This window comes from Tachypleus tridentatus, chromosome 6, assembly GCF_004210375.1.
Source record: "Tachypleus tridentatus isolate NWPU-2018 chromosome 6, ASM421037v1, whole genome shotgun sequence".
NCBI classification, from domain to species: Eukaryota; Metazoa; Arthropoda; class Merostomata; order Xiphosura; family Limulidae; genus Tachypleus; species Tachypleus tridentatus.
The window spans coordinates 115,176,107-115,196,686 of record NC_134830.1 but is presented as its reverse complement, the minus strand read 5'-3'; the positions used below and the strand labels follow the sequence as shown (position 1 = coordinate 115,196,686).

Here is a 20,580-nt window from a genome sequence, read left to right as displayed (position 1 = left end):
TGGTAGAGAAAACAAACCATGATACCATACGAAATAATACCATCAGCACAGAATATTATAAACACAGTGTTCTACGACCCTTGGTGCTAATGCAGTTTGTCCTGATTTTAACTTTATGGATGTTAACGCCTGTCTTCACTGAACTAAGCTGGTCAACGTATTTCTTGAAAAGCAGGGGATTGCCTAAATGGATTAATCTTCACACTTATCTGATTTCTGTCGCATTAAATATATATCATGTGCTTTTGGAAGACGTACAACGTTCATTCAAGTGGCTCCACAGACTAAAAGACATCCCGAAAACAGCTCTTACAAAGAAAAGGATATATCAGTAGCTTACCAACAACTTGACTTCAAGAATGCAGGGTTGCTTATTTATTAGAGAAAAGGCTACACGTTTAATGCTCTGTATTTTGAAATTATTAAGAAAAATATGCATGTTTACTTAAGCTCTGTATTTCTTAACTGTTAGAGAAAGAGCTACACGTTTAGTTAATGTATTTTAAAATCGAAACTATGTTACGCACCTGATGCTCTGTATTTTTCAACTGCTTTTTATATTTGGTATAAAAAGTCAAACGTGAGTGCTAAACAAACTCGAGTAAAATTTGCGTATCCTGAGATCTGAAGTTTTGAATAAATAGTTTCAAGCAATACCGTGAAAATAAAACTATGTCATACGAGAAGAAAAGATGCATTTAAACACCACAGTTTAGTATTTATCAACCTATCACATAAGCTAAATGACCAAATCAGAGATCCTAAAGATCTAGACATAGTCGTCTCTCTTTTACAACTATTGATCAAAGAGGTACGACCACCCAGCTGTTCTAAATCCTACGTGGTTTCTATTAACCAAATAGTGGGATTAATTTTACCTTATAAATACCTCACTGATAAAAGTGTTAAGCGTATCGAATGGTGTACTGCAGAATACATTACCTTGTCCTGAGGCTCACTGTCTGGCACAATAACCAAAGATCCACTATCAGACCAAAACATTATTGTATTGTAAATTATTCACAATAACATTTCACGCTGTTGATACTCTACATGTGTTTTAAGCCTTTAATTATATCGTTTCGAAGAGAATTGATACTAATTAACACTCGTTAAATAAATGTATTCTAAAGATGACCGGAAAGGGTATTATTTAAAATAAAGAACAGAAAAACGTTATGACCTTCTTAGGTCATTTTCAGGTAAACGTCATCATGGACTCGTTAAATAATATTTGGATGGACTATCAAACATACTCTTCCATCGAAGTAGAATGGATGATGAAATCTAAGTAGCAATGTCAGTGCCCTCCAGTGGCACAGCAATATGTCTGCAGACACAGAAAACCAGAAACTGGCTTTCGATACCCATGGTGAGCAGAGCAGAGATAGCACATCGAGCAGTTTTGTGCTTAACTACAAACAATAAGCAATGCTAGTAAAATAAGTCATAATCATCGAGCACTTCTATTTGTTTTTTCTTTGGTGCAGAAGAGCGAATACAAGTCACTTTTTTGATAATTTAAATTTATACACGATTTGCACTGAGGAAATGCAAGGGAAATCTATAGGGTAGCCCGTAAGTCCCTACCCATCCATATGTTATTATGTTATATTCAATTACGCATGTATTGTACATTTGTTTCTTTTTTCAGAGAAATATGGCTGATGTAAGCCCATTTAGACTTGAAGAGCGTATTGTGACAAGTACGTGGGAACATGAGCGCAAGAATACTGGTGACACTCTGGATACAATAACTGTCAATTTTAGAGAAAGATTCAATAAGGATCTACCAACACGAAAAACGATGTCAAATTGGGAGAGTAAATTGTTTGAAACTGGCAATATTAAGGATGCACCTCGTTCAGGAAGACCAATTAAACGTAGAGAGTCATGTGCTGGTGTGGAAGAGTCAGTAATTAACTCACCATTAAAGTCGACAAGGAAAGGATCAGCTGAACTTGGTATCCCATGGTATCTCGAGCAACCATGCAGACCTTTATGAAAAAGAACATGGGAGTTAAAGCATGGCGACCCACTTTTGTGAATGAACTAAGTGATGCTGATAGAGAAAATAGGAAACTGACGTGTGATGAGTTACTGCGAATCTTCAATACGATCTCTTCTCGAGGAAAGGTGATGTTTATGGACGAGTGCGCAATTTACCGTTCGAGTCGAGCACGAAATGTTTACTTCTGGGCAAAGGAGAATCCTCATTATTATGAAGAAATTGAATACAACACTCCGCATGTCATGATGTGGGCAGCACTTAATGCGCTTCGTGTTATTGGATCATACTTCTTTGACGGGCTACTAAACCATACCTCATATCTAAACATGTTACAACAATGGTTTATACCGAAACTCGATGAACTTGGAATCAGAGAAGAGGTTTGGTTTCAACAAGATGGTGCTCCGGCGCATTACGCCCTCACTGTGCGAAATTATCTTAATAACACTTTTCCAGACAAATGGATAGGTCGTGGTTCTGTAACATCCCCGGCACCCATGAAATGGCCCGCAAGAAGTCCGGACTTTACAACATGTGATAACTCTATTTGGGGATATATAAAGAGAGGACATTGTGTCTAAACAACGTTATAATACTAATGATGAGTTGAAAGCAGCTGTTACCGCGGCATTTGGTAAAATAACACCTGTTATGTTGAGGAAAATGTCTCACAGAACATGGCGTCGCATAATATTATGCAGTGAGAATGAGTGACAGGACACAGATACACTGGATATATAAGATATATGGATGGGGAGGGACTTACGAAACACCCTGTATATAGACTAGGAGAAGTAATCTCAATAGATTTTTAAGACAAACTTATTTTTCGTTTGTTTGCTTTTAGTACAAAACTACACAGTGTTGTGCTCATGACGATTATCGAAACCTGATTAATGTTATAAGCCTTACCGCTGAGCCACTAAGAAGGGAACGGGGGGGGGACACATCTACGTATTAATGAAACAGAGAAAAACTGTGTGTTTTTTTTTGTATTTTCACGCACAACCAAGTTTTAAATAGAACAACAAATTTCAGCAATTAAAAAACTCAATCTTCACGAGAAATATAGAAATGTTAAAAAGGTTATTTTTATGTGTTTCACTGAGCTTATGTACAACTATATGCAGACACACCTGTGTGCGCTTGCGATATTTTTTGAATATTTAATAGTAGCATTTTTTTCTATTTTTACGTTGGTTCTATGAATCTGTTTTTTGCGTTTTAACAAACAGTTCTTTACTTCAAATACAAGAAAATGATTTAATGAATTGAATCAGAAGGATTTCAGAGATTTCTTACCTAACAGACACACTTTAATTAAAAGGAAGGTTATTTTGTCAAGATCACACACAAGTCACCAAGTACGAGTTTACATGTCGTAATTGTTCTTCAAGCAAGTTCTAACACAAATCATAACTATAAAACACTCATTGTTGAAGTTCGTGCACTAACCGCGTTAGTGATAAGGTTCGGAGGTAATTGCAAAAGACGAGATACTTTCAAATACCAATGTCTGGCTTGTTTTTTTGGTTAACTGTAAAGATCATTGACTAAATGGGTAAAGGTTATATTACGGATACTGGCAGCAGATGTCAGGTTTCCAAAAATACTAATTACAAAAAAAAAAAACAGTTATAGCAGTTTGAACCAAATTAGTGAAACTGATAAAATTAATTTGAATAACACAGAAGCCGGGGGTATAGGACGAGGTCAGTACCGTAATTGAAAGAGAGGGACGAAGAGCAAGAGAGAGCACAAACGTTAATGGCAAAGGGACTTCAACTAGTTGTACTGAGTACAAATCATACCCCCGACAGTATCTTCTGCGATAGGAAAGTTCAAAGTTATCGCTCCGAGAGGTAATCCGGTGACGTGTAGTCAGGGCATGCAAATCATATACTGCATGACCAATCATAAAACTAAAGATGTGGCGATAGCATTATACAAGTAAGTGTGTCTTTTAAATTTAGTATTAGTATTATTTTATTGTGTTTCTTTGCGCTGCGAGAATTCTGAATGTCTAGTCTCAGTCACGTCATATTACGCGAATTGTGCATGCCTAACCTTGTATTTATAGCAGTATCCTGTTTTCTGGAAATGACATCATCATCATCACTTGTCAGTAAAACCGCGTTTAGGCACAAAAGTCCAACTTCAAAAATGCTCAGGTCGCATGCTTCATAAGCTAAGAAGTCGGGAGAATTTTTTATAGAAGAATTTGTAAAGAAAGATTGCCGGTTAAATTTAATCTAGAAAAATGGTGAAGTATCCTGTTTTCTGTACGTTTTTTGATGGTATATTACATTAATAAGCTATTACTGAATCACCTACTTGAAAACCAACCATACACCATTAAATTCAGAACGTACCCCGAAAGTAGCCGCTGCCAGACCCATAATAATTATAGTCTTCATCGTCTTGTATACCACTTTCTCTCCAGATGGCGCTGCTATCGCCACTCTCTGTTTCTGGAACAATTAACGACTCAGCCACTGGGGTCCTTGCTATTTGATGATCCAAAAGCTAAAAGAAAACAAATTGTTTAGCTAATGATTTATTTTCTAAATATACACAAAATATACGTCTTTCGATTGTGATTGCTTCCTCCACTTCGTTCTTCAGGGTTTCTTGTCACCATTTAAAGTCTATACATAAAATTTAAGATTAAATATTTTATCATTTTGTGTCTTGATGTAGAACTACTGTAGTCCCGCTCTTTCAGCCTTAGAAGCATTGTAATGTGACGGTTAAACTTACCATTCGTTGGTAAAAGAGTAACCAAATAAATGACGGTGGGTGGTGATGACTAGCTGCATTCCTTTCAGTCTTTCAGTGTAAGCCAAGAAAGAGTTTAGGTTACAGAATATGATGAAACATTTCAACGAGTTATGCAATTGTCTTAACACTTTATGCTTAGTAGGCTCATTGTGGGTTTTTAATACAAAAAAATGTGTACTTATGTCATATCAAACATTTTTATCAACTAAACAACTCTACAAATGAAACTTGCTGTGGTTTAACAGGCTAGAGAGAGAAACATTTGTGAAAATACTCTTAATAAGAAAAAAGACTTGCCCCGGCATGGCCAAGCGTGTTGAGGCGTGCGATTCGTAATCTGAGGGTCGCGGGTTTGCATCCCCTTCACACCAAACATCCTCGCCCTTTCAGCCGTGGGGGCGTTATAAGTACGGTCAATCCCACTATTCGTTGGTAAAAGAGTAGCCCAAGAGTTGGCGGTGGGTGGTGATGACTAGCTGCCTTCCCTCTAGTCTTACACTGCTAAATTAGGGACGGCTAACGCAGATAGCCCTCAAGTAGCTTTGTGCAAAATTAAAAAAGACCATTTTTAATTTATATATCAATTGTCGTTTCTCCTACGTTACTTTTGGTGAAGTTATAAATAATTTTATAAATTGTAAGCATTTTTATTGTAATATTTCATCTTTTTATGTTGTCTAAAAGGTACATATCTCTCCAAATCTAACATAACACTTCTTGTATAAATTAAACCAAATACAATTTTTAACGTCCTTACCATTCTCATGTGTACTAGTTTATCCACCAGGGAAGATATCGTCAAGTCTCGTTGTACTTTCGTGGAATATTCAGGATTATATTTTTGTGCACCTATTCCAATGCCTGCTATAGTCTTTTTATATCTAGAAGTAAAATGGGTTATTTATATTAGTATAAATACTACGTTTGTTTGATGCAGAAAATAAAAAGTTAACAACGAAAAACAAACACAAATAAAACTAATCACGACTATTTAAACAGCATTATCAAATAATATAAAATATTATAATTAACGCTATTATTCATTACAACTTTTCGGGTCAACAAACAAAACTATTTAAACTGCATGTATTATTGAGCTTTTATTTATGTAGTAACAATATATTTTATCATATTTCATAAAATTTAGATATATAAAAGTTCAAAATTCTTGTTTAATGCGTTACAAATTACCTAGCCACTTTTGTAGCTTTTTAGGAACACAACCTAACATGTTTGTGTAATATACAAACTTGTATAAGATGCACAATTAAATTAAAATTACATAAATACATTATCACTCGATAAAGATGACGGTGAGAAACATAAAAAAAATATATAATGAAAGAACATTTATTGAAAAACACATGTTTAATAGAAATAATTTGATGAAAAATAATAAAAAACAATTTGAACATTTACGTTCTGTTTTGAAATTATCGATTTAATTTACTGATGGCAATATAAAACACGCTTGGGAAGGGTATACAAACATGAAGTTCTGCTAAGAGTTCCGGAAGACGTGTTATATAATCACATTGATAGCACTTGTTTGTTTATTTGTTTGAATTTCGCGCAAAGCTACACGAGGGCTATCTGTTCGCCGTCCCTAATTTAGCAGTGAAAAACTAGAGAGAAGACGGCTTATCATCACAACCAGATCTTGGGCTACTCTTTTACCAGCAGGTGGTGGGATTTACCGTCACATATAACAACAGCATGGGTGAAACGTATGCTTGGTTGGAGAAGGAGATTCGAACTCACACTAACACCAGGTTATGTTGGTCCTTACTGGTTTTTACAGTTAACTCGGTTGAATTGTCTACTTGCCTTAATTAATTTTACGTTGCAGTTACAGCTATTTTGGCAGCAATTTATAAAAATCATGAGAAAATAAATTATTCAAAACAGAAAAACTCAACGATTTAGGTTGAGACATAAAGATAACAACTTAAAATACAAAATTATCTTCTGTCAAATCTTTCCCGAGAGCCGCTTATGATCCTCCATATGCATGGCCAGGTAGGTTAAAGCGTTAGACTCGTGATCCGAAGGTCGCGGGTTCGCATCCCCGTCGCACCAAACATGCTCTCCCTTTCAGCCGTGGGGGCGTTATAATGTGACGGTCAATCCCACTATTCGTTGGTAAAAGAGTAGCCCAAGAGTTCGCGGTGGGTGGTGATGACTAGTTGCCTTCCCTCTAGTCTTTCACTGCTAAATTAGGGACGGCTGGCACAGATAGCCCTCGTGCAGCTTTGCGCGAAATTCAAAAACAAACAAATTCTCCATATGCCTGTATTAAAATCTTAACATATGGGAGAAGATAAGATATAATGATTTTTTTTTTTTTTACCTATTGGTCCGGCATGGCCAGGTGGTTAAGGGGTTCGACTCCTAATCGGAGGGTCGCGGGTTCAAATTCCCCTCAAACCAAGGACGCTCCCCTTTCAGCCGTAGGGCGTTATAGTGTGACGGTCAATCCTACTATTTGTTGGTAAAAGAGTAACCCAAGAGTTGGCAGTGGGTGGTGATGATTAGTTTTACACTGCATAATTAGGGACGGCTAGCTTAGATAGCCCTCGTGTAGCTTTACGCAAAATTTACCTATTTCGTACCTCCTATAGTGTCACCTTTTAAAAATCGAAATATGGGGTTTCGATACCCGTGGATGACAAAGTACATATATCCTATTGCGTAGCTTTGCGTTTAACACCAATCAAAATATAACTACACCAGAATGATCGCTACGTCATAAAATTGGTAAGCATCGAAATATTTCACGTGATATGATCAATTTAGGATGGTTATGTCAGTTTTAAACCTTTATATCAAAATAACAATGGAAAATAATCCTTCGAATAAAAATGAAAGCTACATAAATAATTATATACATTAAACAATTTAACTAGCCCCGTTAATAAAGTGATTTTACGTCATTTACGAGACAAAGCCGTAAGCAACTGAAATGTATGCTGTGATTTATAAAACTATGGCGGATTTTTTCATTAAAAATAAACTAAACATTTATGTTAATAACATTTTCAATTGTACGAATAAGGAGGGCAATTTTTCTTTTTTAGTGTTTCACAAACCAAGAATAACGTGATGAAACTGAAAACATTTTATCAAGGAACAATCTTTCGGTTTAAAAAAACGTTCAAACGTAATTCGTACGAAAAAATTAATCCAGCAGTTTGGTGGTTTTTTTACTGTACAAACAATACGATTGAATAACTAGATTACGTTCTGTGCAGACTGACAGCCAAAGAAAACGGTTTCACCTTGGTAGTTACATTTCAAATACACCTACTTTCTTGGGTTAAGTTAAGCCTAACTAGATTTTAGAAACAAAAACGAGAAAAAGCAAAATTTTTAGAAACCTTTACCATATCCTTACAAAAGATTTTTTTGAAAATCATTGCTCTTTTGGATGTCTTTTTTTTTCTTTTCTTTTTTTTTGACTTGGAGGAGGTTTTGGTCACTTGATATAACATTCTTCTCCGATTGGTTGGGAAGTAAAAAATTCCAAAAACATCTTATTAGTTTATGATTAGGAAATAAACTCAACAACCCGTTTCCAATTGCCAGAAATGAGAAGCTTTTCAATATATGTTGAGTAATTTTGCTACTAAAATAAGCCATCGTTTAAGCACCTATTGCACAATGGGATTTAGGCTCACCTTTGCTTATGTTCCTGCTAAATATTATATAATCACATTAAATATCTTAATCATTCATAATTGACTTACTCCCCAAAGTTATGACCATTCCAACAATTCATTTCTCCTCGCGCAGCCCATGTTCCGTCGTTACACACTGAATCGGCCAAATAACTGTAATAACCTTTGAACTCTGCAATTTTTTGAACAAAAGTCTTAAGGTCTTGATACAAAGTAGGATTAAAACTGCTCGAAGTGGTGGCTGAAACTTGGCTGGTTGGCGCTAATGTTGGTTGAGTTGACCGTTCTGAACGTCGGTGATTATCACAGTGTTGCTGAACCTAAGAAAAAGAGCAACATACACAGTTTCTATATTCATTTGTAGGTTCGAAAAGCGTAGTTTGTTTAAATAATTTATCAGCATTGAAACAATAAGTAAAAGAACAACGTAAAGCCGAAACGCGTCATCTGATGTGCACAAACCCTAATACACTACAAAATTGTGCTTGTGAAATAACTAATTACAAACTTTTAGTTCATAGCTCCGTCACCTCTCCACCGATTTGAGATTTAATTATAGTTTTGGACACAGGAAGTCAAACCTTTGCAACTGGTATGTTTAACCACAGCCAAGGTCTCGTAGATTGATTTACTCTAATCCTGGCTAAACGAATTTCAATTTGAGGGTAAGCTGATAGAGATGTGTTGAGTAACAAAATAAAATTGGGTGCACGTGCGTATCATAAAGGAGGGAAAATCTCACAGACTAATTTATTCTAATCCTGCCTAGAAATATCAAGTGCTGAAGCTATTGATTATTCTCTTTTGACAGCAAATATTGATGACTTCGTATTTCCATTACTCATTGCTACACAAATTACTTTTGTGAAAACTAAGGCAAATATATACAACTTGGTGCAGAAAACGGATCTTCAAGTGGTTAAGATTAAAAAAAAAACTTCTTTCTGAAAGTTATATGGTTTAAATCCTCCTTTGTTTAAAAGAGAATAATATAGTTGTGATGTCTGAACGACACATTATCACACAATTGTTAAACAGCCAAATAATAATCAAGGAATGACACAGGTTTCGGGTACTGACGTCCCTAATTTTGAACTACTGATCAGAGGGAAAGGAGAAATCCCACAGCAGTCGCTGCCACAAGAATCTTGTGACGATTTTAGAAGTGAATAAACGGTATTCTCTGTCACTCTTATAATGCGCCCACAGCTAAAAGGGTGGAGCGTGTCAGCAGCTTGCCGTCTCGAACCCCCATACAATCATAACTGGGAATTTAATTCAACTTTATTTATCATTGTTTATTTTCGCACACTTTCTAGTAAGTTCGTTTTTTGTTTTTTTTTATTTCACACAAGGTTCTTCGAGGGCTATCCGTAATAGGTGTCCCTAATTTAAACCTCAAAAGATAGCTAGTCAACATCACATCGACTGCACGTAGAATCACTCAAAGGGGTTATCAACATGTAGAATGCACGCAGAATCATTTAGACTGCACGCGCAATCACTTAAATAGGGGTTATCAACATATAGACTGCACATGGAATCACTTGGAGGAGTTATCAACACATCAACTGCGCGTCTATTTCCCTGTTTTCATTCACTCTTTAGTGTTTACGGTCATATAACGATGCCTGGGAATCGTTATTATTATTATTACCTACTTTAAATGATACAAAACACTTGGAAAGACAATGAATGCACAAATTCTAACAAATATGTATTATATCATGTCTGGTGTGCATAATGTTACCAGTATCATCAACGAACACTTCAAAGCTATTTTATGAGCCTAATTTCAGACTAACGGAGGAATTTTAAGTCCGAACATAATACTCAGTTCTTCCCTTTCATTTGTCTTATATTAAGATCCAGCAGCTTCTTTAGTTCGTGAGAAAACCTAAATATTACTAATTAACTTAATTCCTAGAAACGAAATACTAGACCCTCGTACCCGGGTGAGGGTAGGGAAATTTGTGTTTTAAAAGACAATAATCTAAATGTTATTGAGTGTACCATGTGGGTTAGAGGTTGAGTGTCATAGTGTATCTGACTGCTTTAGTCAGATATCAGTTCCTAATACATTCGAGGCAGCATTAAAATTGATTTTAGCATTTATGTCTTAAAATTTAAAAAAAATCCAAACGGAATCTCAGACGTGGAAAGCTCCTTCAAAAATAATTACGTTCTGCTATCGTTTGACAACTATACAAGTAGAACTTTTCCTTCCTCTCAAGAAATATTCTGTTAGCCACTGTGCTAATTACCTTAATTAACCCTAACTTAATAAGACACTCATTTCAGGTCAAGAAAAATATGTACTTATTATACAGTAGAATATTAGATTTTATGACGAACTTAAAATGAAGGAAACTGCAGGGAGTGTACATGTAGGGGACGGACCAAAACTTTCTTGGTCAAAAACCCCTTAGTACAAATAAAAAACAGAACAAAAGCCACCACTTTTTCTTTTATTTTTCTATGTTTAAATACCCTAAATAACCACTGTTTTGTCTACCTGAGTGAATGTTGCACGATCTACACTGTGTGGTGCCAACAAAATGTTTTTGCGAGCTTTGTAGTGTTTTAAAAACTCGTTATAATCTCTGAGATACCCGAAAAACCAGTCTCTCTTCAACCACCATGGAGGTCATCAAGAACAATAAATGAGGTTCCAGACTGTGTACAAAAAGATACTTATACACCAACAACAGTTGCAACAGTACACGTTGGAAATGTTCTCAAAGGAATGCAATTTTGCTCATACGGATTTGGAGGTGAAGCCACTACTATCTGTAATTGAGCATAGCTACGACCTAGATCCTAACAAGGTGAAGAACGCCATAATATAAATAATAAAATTATGACTTAAAACTTTCATGTTGTTATTTGTCCTAGTGGTTTTTGTTTGGTAATTTCTTGACGAAGGGGGTTTTGTCCAACAATCATACGTGTACGACGTGGAAAGACTGTACGGTTGAACACAACACGAACGTAAAGTCATTTCAGGAATACTAAATAGTAATAAATCATTTGTTAGCTATTACTTGAAGATATTACCATTTCTTGTTCATGGTTAAGTGTCTTACAGAACTTTGATTGTTCAAAAGCTAACCAAACAAATCTACTTACGAACATTATGTAAATTGAACTGATGCACGTGTAAAATTAAAAATTAGTATTAAAACTTCAATCCATGAATATTTAAAGTCTACAGAATGTAATATATCATCATATTTTTTAATAAATAAATAAAGATAAAATGTATAGACGAATGAAACATAGATACACAGTGGAATAAGGTTAAATTGTGTAACAGTCAAAAAATCGAGACACAAAGATCTGGAAACTCTGTCAGTTTAAGGTTTCTGTACCCGCCAGAAATGATGATTAGCTATAGATACTACAGAGAGAAAGAACTTAAACTTTGTCACTTCACGGGTTTTGTAGTGAAAATATACCAGGACCAGTCATAATTGCAAAAGTAGAAAAAATGAAAACTCTGTATATCATAGTGTGTGGTAATAAAAACAGAAAAGGGGTACGTTCTGTGTTATATTTTAATGAAAACTAAGTCCTCTAACAAACAATCCAAAGCTAACATATACCGTGATGAAAACTCAAATAATAAAAGCGAGTTTATACCCTTATCAAAGAGTTACCTTCAGTTTTCTCTTCTTTCCTTGGCATACTAAGCTTTTCAATAGTACATGTATTACACAATATTATTTTTTTTAGCTAAGACCAGTTCTTAATTGACTGATACACATGAACAGATTATATATCATTACTAGTATCTTTTTAGGATCCGGTTCTTGGTGTTGATTTCTTACGCTAACTTTATAAGCGGCTTACTTTTTCTTACATGTTTGCTCCTCGCTAGTACAGCGATACAGTGGTAAGTCTACGGATTTACAACGCTAAAATCAGGGGTTCTATTCCCCTCGGTGGGCTCAGCAGATAGCCCGATGTGGCTTTGCTATAAGAAAAATACATACGACCTTACATGTTTATTGGCTGATTAGAACATGTACTCCGAAGGCGTGAGAAGTAAACGCAAACAAAAAACAAAATTAGAAAAAAAAAGGAGGTTGTTATATGAGCCGTCTTCTTCCAACACGTTTATAAGTTCAGAACCGCATCAGAAGTATTAATTCGTTAACTTTATAATGTTGCTTAAAATTATAAAATAAATGATAGAGGAAGGTTTGGTAAGACGACCCCTTTACTTTAACAATGAATGCGGTTTTCATCAAAAAGTTTGAAAATATAATTTATAGTTAAAATAAAGATTGGACATTTGGACACAGGTTTTTCTCTAGATATAGTAAAAATACACTTATGTTTGTTGGCCATTTTAACTATAAGGTTAGATGAAACGGACACTCAAAATCGGGTATAATGGCCCTCAGACTATAGCAACTGTAATTTAGAGTAAATGCTACATTTAAAAAGTGATTTTAAATCACTCATAAATTCATTTAAACACCCAAAACAGCAGCCGGAAAAGCTCTTGCACCATGCGGAAGTTGTATATTATCTACGGAAAAAGAACTTCAGTCTACTAGTGTGAGGAAGTGACGTATGTTTCCGATACAGATCTGCGTCAGTAGTGTGGGTAAGACGGTCAGTCTTGTATGTGATGCACTTTTTCCTTCAACTAAAATGCGTTCTTTCTTTTCTGGTGAAACAGAATGTTCGTTAATATAATATGTGTACATTTCCTTTGGTAGAATTCCAATTGCCCAAAACTCTCATTATTAATGTGTTTATTAAATAATTTTAAAACAATACCTAAAATAATACAAAATTGGACAGATAAAATACATTATGAGCTTCTTAGTTGTTCCATTACAGTAAATAAATAAGTCTTAAGGCTTTGCCTAGACTCAGCCGATTCATTTCCAGTGACATTATAATGTTCATAGACGGATCGTATCCATTAATTTTAAATAGGTATGTATGTGTTAGAAAATATACCTGATAATGCCATTATTAAAGAGTACTCTAATGCTAAAAGTAAGGGCATGGACCGACCTTTCCATTATTTTGAGACTTATCATATGAACCGTTCGTCTGATGCAGATGATACAGGTAGCATAACCAGCTCAGCTGAACCCTCATTTGCAGCATAATTAGGTCAGTGTGGTGACACTAAAACGGCTGCCAAATTAAAACTGTACCTCCGACTTCTTTTTCATTTAAACGTGATCTTCAGGCTGGATCTACCTGAATGTAACGAGTATCAAATCACAACAAATCACACACATGCGAAACAACTTCTATTGTGTAACACTTAAGTTTGTTTTAATAATTACCACAAGTAACGGTTGACAAGGTACGTTCCTGCTGAACCATGTCAAACTAATACAATTATATAGTTATCATCATTTTCATTTGTTGATGTCATGAAATTGACACCAGCATTTCAAAGCATGTTCTTCTTTAAGGAACTTCAGCTCAAAATTAAAATAGTTTTATATTCATATCTCACATCAAACATGCTCGCCCTTTTACCCATGGAGATGTTATAATGTGACAGTCAATCCCACTATTCGTTGGCAAAAAATTAGTATAAGAGTTAGCGGTGGATGGTGATGACTAGCTGCCTTTCCTTTAGTCTTACACTGCTAAATTAGGGATGGCTAGCACAGATAGCCCTCGAGTAGCTTTGTGCGAAATTCAAAAACAAACACACAAACTGATTATCCCCACATTGTAATTTTATTTAGATGCTATAAAAAAGGGATCTGATACGAAACATATCATGTTCACAATAGAAAACAATACTTATTCTATGATAAGTTCAAAATTTTTCCTCTTAGGAAAAAAATTCCTTACATTGACTTGATTGAGTTGAATAAATTTATTTAGCCATGATTTGGTTGCCTAATGCAGTTAAATTTGTTTCATATCGCTGTCATTAAACACAGGAGATCAGAAGACTATGAAAATTAAACCAAACTCAAAATTCTCAAGCATTTTCTCGCAATGAAAGAAGATTAATTGGATGTGTTTAAACTACAACCATGCCATGTTTGTCGGTATTGTTTGTTAAGGTAAAAACTGAGTAACTCATCGAAGAGAAGTCCTCTTGTTTAACGGTATGTTTACAATATGTTATATGTATAAGTGGAAATTTAAAATCTTATGAATACTTGTTTCAGACTTTACTCATAAGTACCTTTCTGGTCAGTAATCAAATAGAAAGCCTTGTTGGTCATTATAAAGACGAAATTAGCCGGATGTACGTGGAGGTGCCTGACAACATGGAAGAGCTGAGAAACAATAAGCGTTTACCTAATTCTATAATTTACTAGACAGAACAAAGAAAGACGAAGAGTTGGCGGTGGATGGTAATGACTTGCTGCCTTTCCTCTAGTCTTACACTACTAAATTAGGAACGGTTAGCACAGATAGCCCTCGTGTAGCTTTGCGCGAAATTCAAACCAAACCATACCACCAACCCCCAGTAAAGAAATAATGTTATATTTTATTCCCCTAGTGAGTAAACTCGTTCTTTGCGTTGGAAGCATTTTTAAACTTTAACCCTGATTGTTGGTTTTTAGGCGTTTGTAGTGAGATAGTTGGAACCGTAAAATAGTTAGAAAATAAATAATTTTAAAAAACATGATGTCAATAAGTTTAACAATCAGCTGTTGTCGTGTTTGTTTGTTGTTGATTTTATTTTAGTAAATTTTTGTGTATGTGTTTGTATATATGTTTGAATATCATTTACAATATCACATGAAACCGCATTGTTTTAGCTGTAGAGCATCGAAAACTAATAAAGTTGTGGCAGTAACTATTAAGGTTTGATGCAGTAGAATATTCAGGGATAAAATCATGGTTCGTATATTATTAAACTTTAGACCTAATTGTCGATTTTTAGCATGTCTAATAATTTGTACTAAAATGTAACTAACTTAAAGTGTTTCCTTGTGTGTTTGTGTACGTTGCTGAAATAATTGTCTTTGGTGTTTTAAACATCATAGTTTTGCACTCGTATAAACGTACAAATACGACTCTACAACAGTAATATTTGGTTTCCATGTGAGCTAGCACGCATACACTCATGTATTAATTTATACGCATTTTTTTAGTTACACAGACAAGGACTGTAGTTTACATGTATAAATTTTAGAAAAAGTATATAACTGTTTGTTTTTGAATTTCGCACAAAGCTACTCAAGGGCTATCTGAGCTAGCCGTCTCTAATTTAGCAGTGTAAGACTAGAGGAAAGGCAGCTAGTCATCACCACCCACAACCAACTCTTGGACTACTCTTTTACCAACGAATAGTTGGATTGACCGTAACATTATAACGCCCCCACGGCTGAAAGGGCGAGCATGTTTGGCGCGACGGGGATGCGAATCCGCGACCCTCAGATTACGAGTCGCACGCCTTAACACGCTTGGTCATGCCGGGCTGAGTATGTAATCAATTTAGACTATTTATGTTTAGTTGGAAAGTGCCATCTGAACGTTTTCATTATAGATTATCTACATAATTTCACCCTAAGAAGTTATATTTGAATTCAGAATACTGGTAGGAAATAATAATGAAAAGCAAAAATAACAAGAGCTCAGTATTGCGGTGTTTTAGTGTATATATATATATACTAACAGAGAAAAAACGTTAAGAATGATTCATAACTCGCATTTCATCTAGTTAATTTTTGCTGAATTAGTTTAAGAAGTGAAGCCTTTTAATTACTACGTTACATAAACAGTCTTACTCTTTAGTGATGTCGAGAACACCCACTTGTAGAGAAATATATATGCAAAAACGGCTCGTTTGGGTTGAGAAAATATTTTACGTAGAAGAGCGAACAACGTTTCGACCTTCTTCGGTCATCGTCAGGTTCACTTTCTTTGTTTGTTTGTTTTTGAATTTCGCACAAACAATAGTCACGTCAGGTTCACTTTCTTTGTGAAACGTTGTTCGCTCTTCTACGTAAAATATTTTCTCAACCCAAACGAGCCATTTTTGCATATATAGTCTTACACTTTACATTGAGAAACAATAATTCAAAAAGAGCACTAAAATTTTGTCTTGTGTAAAATAAATCATTTATTAATGATAAATGCTCCAATAACACGAGTCTACAGCAAGCTTGAATTATCTTGATGGTGTGCACAAGAATACATCGAGTTTAAAGTTTAAGACCGAATGTGGAAACACGAAGTCAGACTAGTCATGCGCATTGGATGAAAGTGCTCCTTAAAAACAAATAAAATTTCCAGTCTGTAATAAGAAACATATCTCAGCTAATCCTTGTTTCTTGTAATTTGTATTTATTTTAAAAGTAAGCTTAGCAAAGCGTTACAAACTATACAGTCCGATTAAATCACATCCGTAGGTATCAGATATTCGGCGTAATTTACTTCTCGTGCATTAAAATCACGTTTTGAGGGTCACAATCTTTTAAGAGAGACACCAACAGTGAGTATGAGAAAACATAGCAAACGGTCACGAAATATCAAAAAATACTTTTTAATTTTTCACATTAAACAGAAACCAATCGAAATACCGTCGACAATTACTTACACTGTTTTTTTAAACGCTCATTATCATTTGAATACGTGGTCTGTAATAAATTACTGATTTTATTAGCACACGTAAAATAAGAATAACATAAATATGTGAAGTAGATAAAGTGGGGTTATGAATATGTAAACCAGGATACATGGACTGTGATGTAGGGAAGATATGCTTGAAGAAATGACACATGCTAATTGTTTAAATATGCTCATTTATCATATTATACATTTCAGCTGTTTAAAAACAACTGTTTATTGTAAATCTAATACCGTTCGCATACACAAATCCTCGCCTTTTTTGTTGATATACTTGAGCTAAAAGAGTTACCTAGAACACTGGTTGGTCCAGTGGTAACCTTTTGGACTTTGTGGGCTCGAATCTATGCGGTATCACAAAATATTTTCCGCAATTTAAGTTATGCGTTCGTTATAAGAGTGGCAGTCAGTGTATTAACGTGTTAAGGCGTTCCTTATATGTTATCTTTCATCTGGTTAGCAGTTGAAAATCAGAAACACTAGCAGATAGCCTTATTACCTTTGATATAATTACAAAATACAGATATAAACATAAAAATAATGAACATTCACAGGCTCCAAGAATCAAAAGGGCCAAATATACACGGGGAATCAATAATTTTATGATTTTATTAAAAATGTATGAGTTATATAACTTTTTTTAGGAAATATGATTGATTTTTTCTTATATATATATATCGGCTCTACACAAAATTTTAACTTCGATTGAAAATTAACAAAATTTGTACTTCATAAACGTTGATTTGTTTGTTTTGAATTTCGCGCAAAGCTACACGAGGGTCGTCTGCGCTAACCGTCCTTAATTTAGCAGTGTAAGACTACAGAGAAAGCAGCTAGTCATCACCAGTCACCGCAAATTCTTGAGCTACTCTTTTACCAACGAATAGTGGGATTGACCGAAACATTATAACGCCCCCACGGCTGAAAGGGCGAGCATGTTTGGTGTGACGGATGTTTGTTTGGTAAGTATGAGATTTGTTTTTATATCAATCCTATATTAAACAAATTTAAATTCGTTTCAAAATTAACATGAATGTGTACTTAGTGAACTTTGAATTGTTTAAACAATGAAGTAATATTCAGAGCTAAACTTGACGGAGAGCATATGCTAGAAACGTAGCTGGAAAAACAAAGAAAAATATAAAAAGAAATTTTATATTATAGACTTATGTTTTAGTTATATATAATAACCTTTGTGATGGAGTTGGCTGAATAAGTTTTGGGTCGTACTTGTAAAGAATTGTAGATTACATACAGACTGCTCTGTTCCTCTAGATAGAAACGAAATAAAATTTACTGGACATGTTTTAACGACAACGCGACATTGATTACACGCCTTATAAGAACTGTATACTAACGGATGAATGTTACACACGCTGAGGTACGAGACGAAATGGAATGAAGCACACAAGTATACTCTTGGAAACAACATCTTTTCTCAATAACGTGCACAACCATATCGCCCTCTATTGATTTTCATTGTTGTTTGTCGTTGGTTTCTAACGTGTATTAGTGATTTCGCTTCAATCTTGAAGCTCAAGATCACATTTCTCCGTACAGTAATATTGATTAGGACAACTGGATCAGCTGAAGGCTTGAATAAAGAGTTTGCACGGACAGCAACGCAAGCACACGCTCAGAGAGAGAGGGGGACGGAAAAAGGGGGACAGACGAAAATAAAAAGGGTTGAAAATATTATTTATCGGCACTTGAGTTTACTTCAAAAAATGAATCTGGTAAACACACGTTTATAGTTGGACGCTCTTTGAAAGGTGAGCGTTAACTATTCACGTGTTACCAGATTCTTTAATTCATGTTAATGAGATCTCATGACTAGATCGGTTTAACATCTCGCGTGCGGCAGAAATAATTTTTCTATTTCTTTGTTCACAATTAAAAGACAAAACTTGTTTTGTAATTGAATGTATGATAATCTAATACCTAATAATGAAGACTCTATGAATGTATGATAATCTAATACCTAATAATGAAGACTCTATAAAAAACTACTTCAGGCTAATATTTAGTTTCTAATTCTTAGAATTAACATATTTAATGACTAGATCGGTTTAACATCTCGCGTGCGGCAGAAATAATTTTTCTATTTCTTTGTTCACAATTAAAAGACAAAACTTGTTTTGTAATTGAATGTATGATAATCTAATACCTAATAATGAAGACTCTATGAATGTATGATAATCTAATACCTAATAATGAAGACTCTATAAAAAACTACTTCAGGCTAATATTTAGTTTCTAATTCTTAGAATTAACATATTTAATGACACCTAGTTGAATTTTTCTGCTGCATTATGTTAACAAACAATTACAGATGAAGTTTTGTTCTCCTTAAAACAAACCGTATACTGTTTGTTTTGTTTTACAAAGCTACACGCGGCGTATCTGCGCTAGCCGTCCATAATTTAGCAGTGTAAAACTAGGGTGATGGCAGCTAATCATCACTACCCACCGCCAACTCTTGTGCTGCTCTTTTTCCAACGAATAGTGGGGATTGACTGTCACATTATAACGCCTCCAAGGCTGAAAGGGCGAGCATGTTTGGTATGACGGGGATTAGAACCCACGACCCTCAGATTACGAGTCGAACGCCTTAACACACCTGGCCAGGCCGGGCCTCAACAAATCGTATAACTTTTAAGGTAAACCATCTTCATTTGTTATTGACATCACACACACACACACACACCCAAAACCAATATTTTGTTAGCTTAGTGTTAAGGAAAAGCTATACAAAAAGCTATCTATACTGTGCCCACAAGGGTATCGAAGTTTAATTTTTAGCGTTCTAAGCTAAGCCATTGGCGGAGATGGGATAAGTATGGCAATATAACAGATAGAGAAATTTATTATTAGTTAGTTTGTTTATTTGTTATTAAACGCTATCACCACTGTAACGTTCGCATGACTAGACCTCCGAATAATTTAATGTTTATTTCAAGAAGAAACTTAATGATTAATGTTCACATCACATTATAGCCTGGTGTATAGTAATTAGTGTTAAAATCACATTTGAACCTAACACCTGGTAATTAGAGTTAAAATCACATTTAAACTTAGCACTGGTAATTAGTGTTAACATCACATTTGAACCTAGCACTTGATAATTTGCATTAACATCACATTCGAACCTAGCACCTGAAAATTTGCATTAACATCATATTTGAACCTAGCGCCTGGTAATTAGTGTTAACACCACATTTAAATATCGTGTCTAGTAATTAGTGTTTACATCACATTCAAAACTAGTGTTGTGAACCTCTAACACTAAAGGATGGTCATTTGCCTTCAGTTAAATTAGGTATAGTAACGTAATCAAATCTATTTACTTTCTCAAGCTTGCTTACGTGCTGGGTTTTTCATTCTCCACAAATGAGATATGAGAAAGATGCCCCCAGTTTTAAAGTGATTGACTAGAGGAAAAACATCTAGCTAACAACACGCGCAGCTATCTTTTGGGCTACTTTAATCGATAATCAGGCTTATAACACACCCATGGGTCGAGATTTTGTGGAG

The 20,580-nt window shown here is 34.9% G+C and overlaps 1 protein-coding gene across 2 annotated transcripts in view; it reads right to left on the bottom strand.

Annotated features, from left to right (window-relative positions):
* The window catches only part of LOC143253367 (glypican-5-like), a 70,777-nt gene that overhangs the window by 6,547 nt on the left and 43,650 nt on the right, over window positions 1–20,580 (bottom strand). For both annotated transcript variants that reach the window (XM_076507138.1, XM_076507137.1), the window contains 3 exons: window positions 8,539–8,789; window positions 5,550–5,673; window positions 4,384–4,537 (listed from right to left, as the gene is read on the bottom strand). In XM_076507138.1, the coding sequence (XP_076363253.1) occupies window positions 4,384–4,537; window positions 5,550–5,673; window positions 8,539–8,789 (529 nt within the window). The remainder of the gene's footprint in view (window positions 1–4,383; window positions 4,538–5,549; window positions 5,674–8,538; window positions 8,790–20,580) is intronic.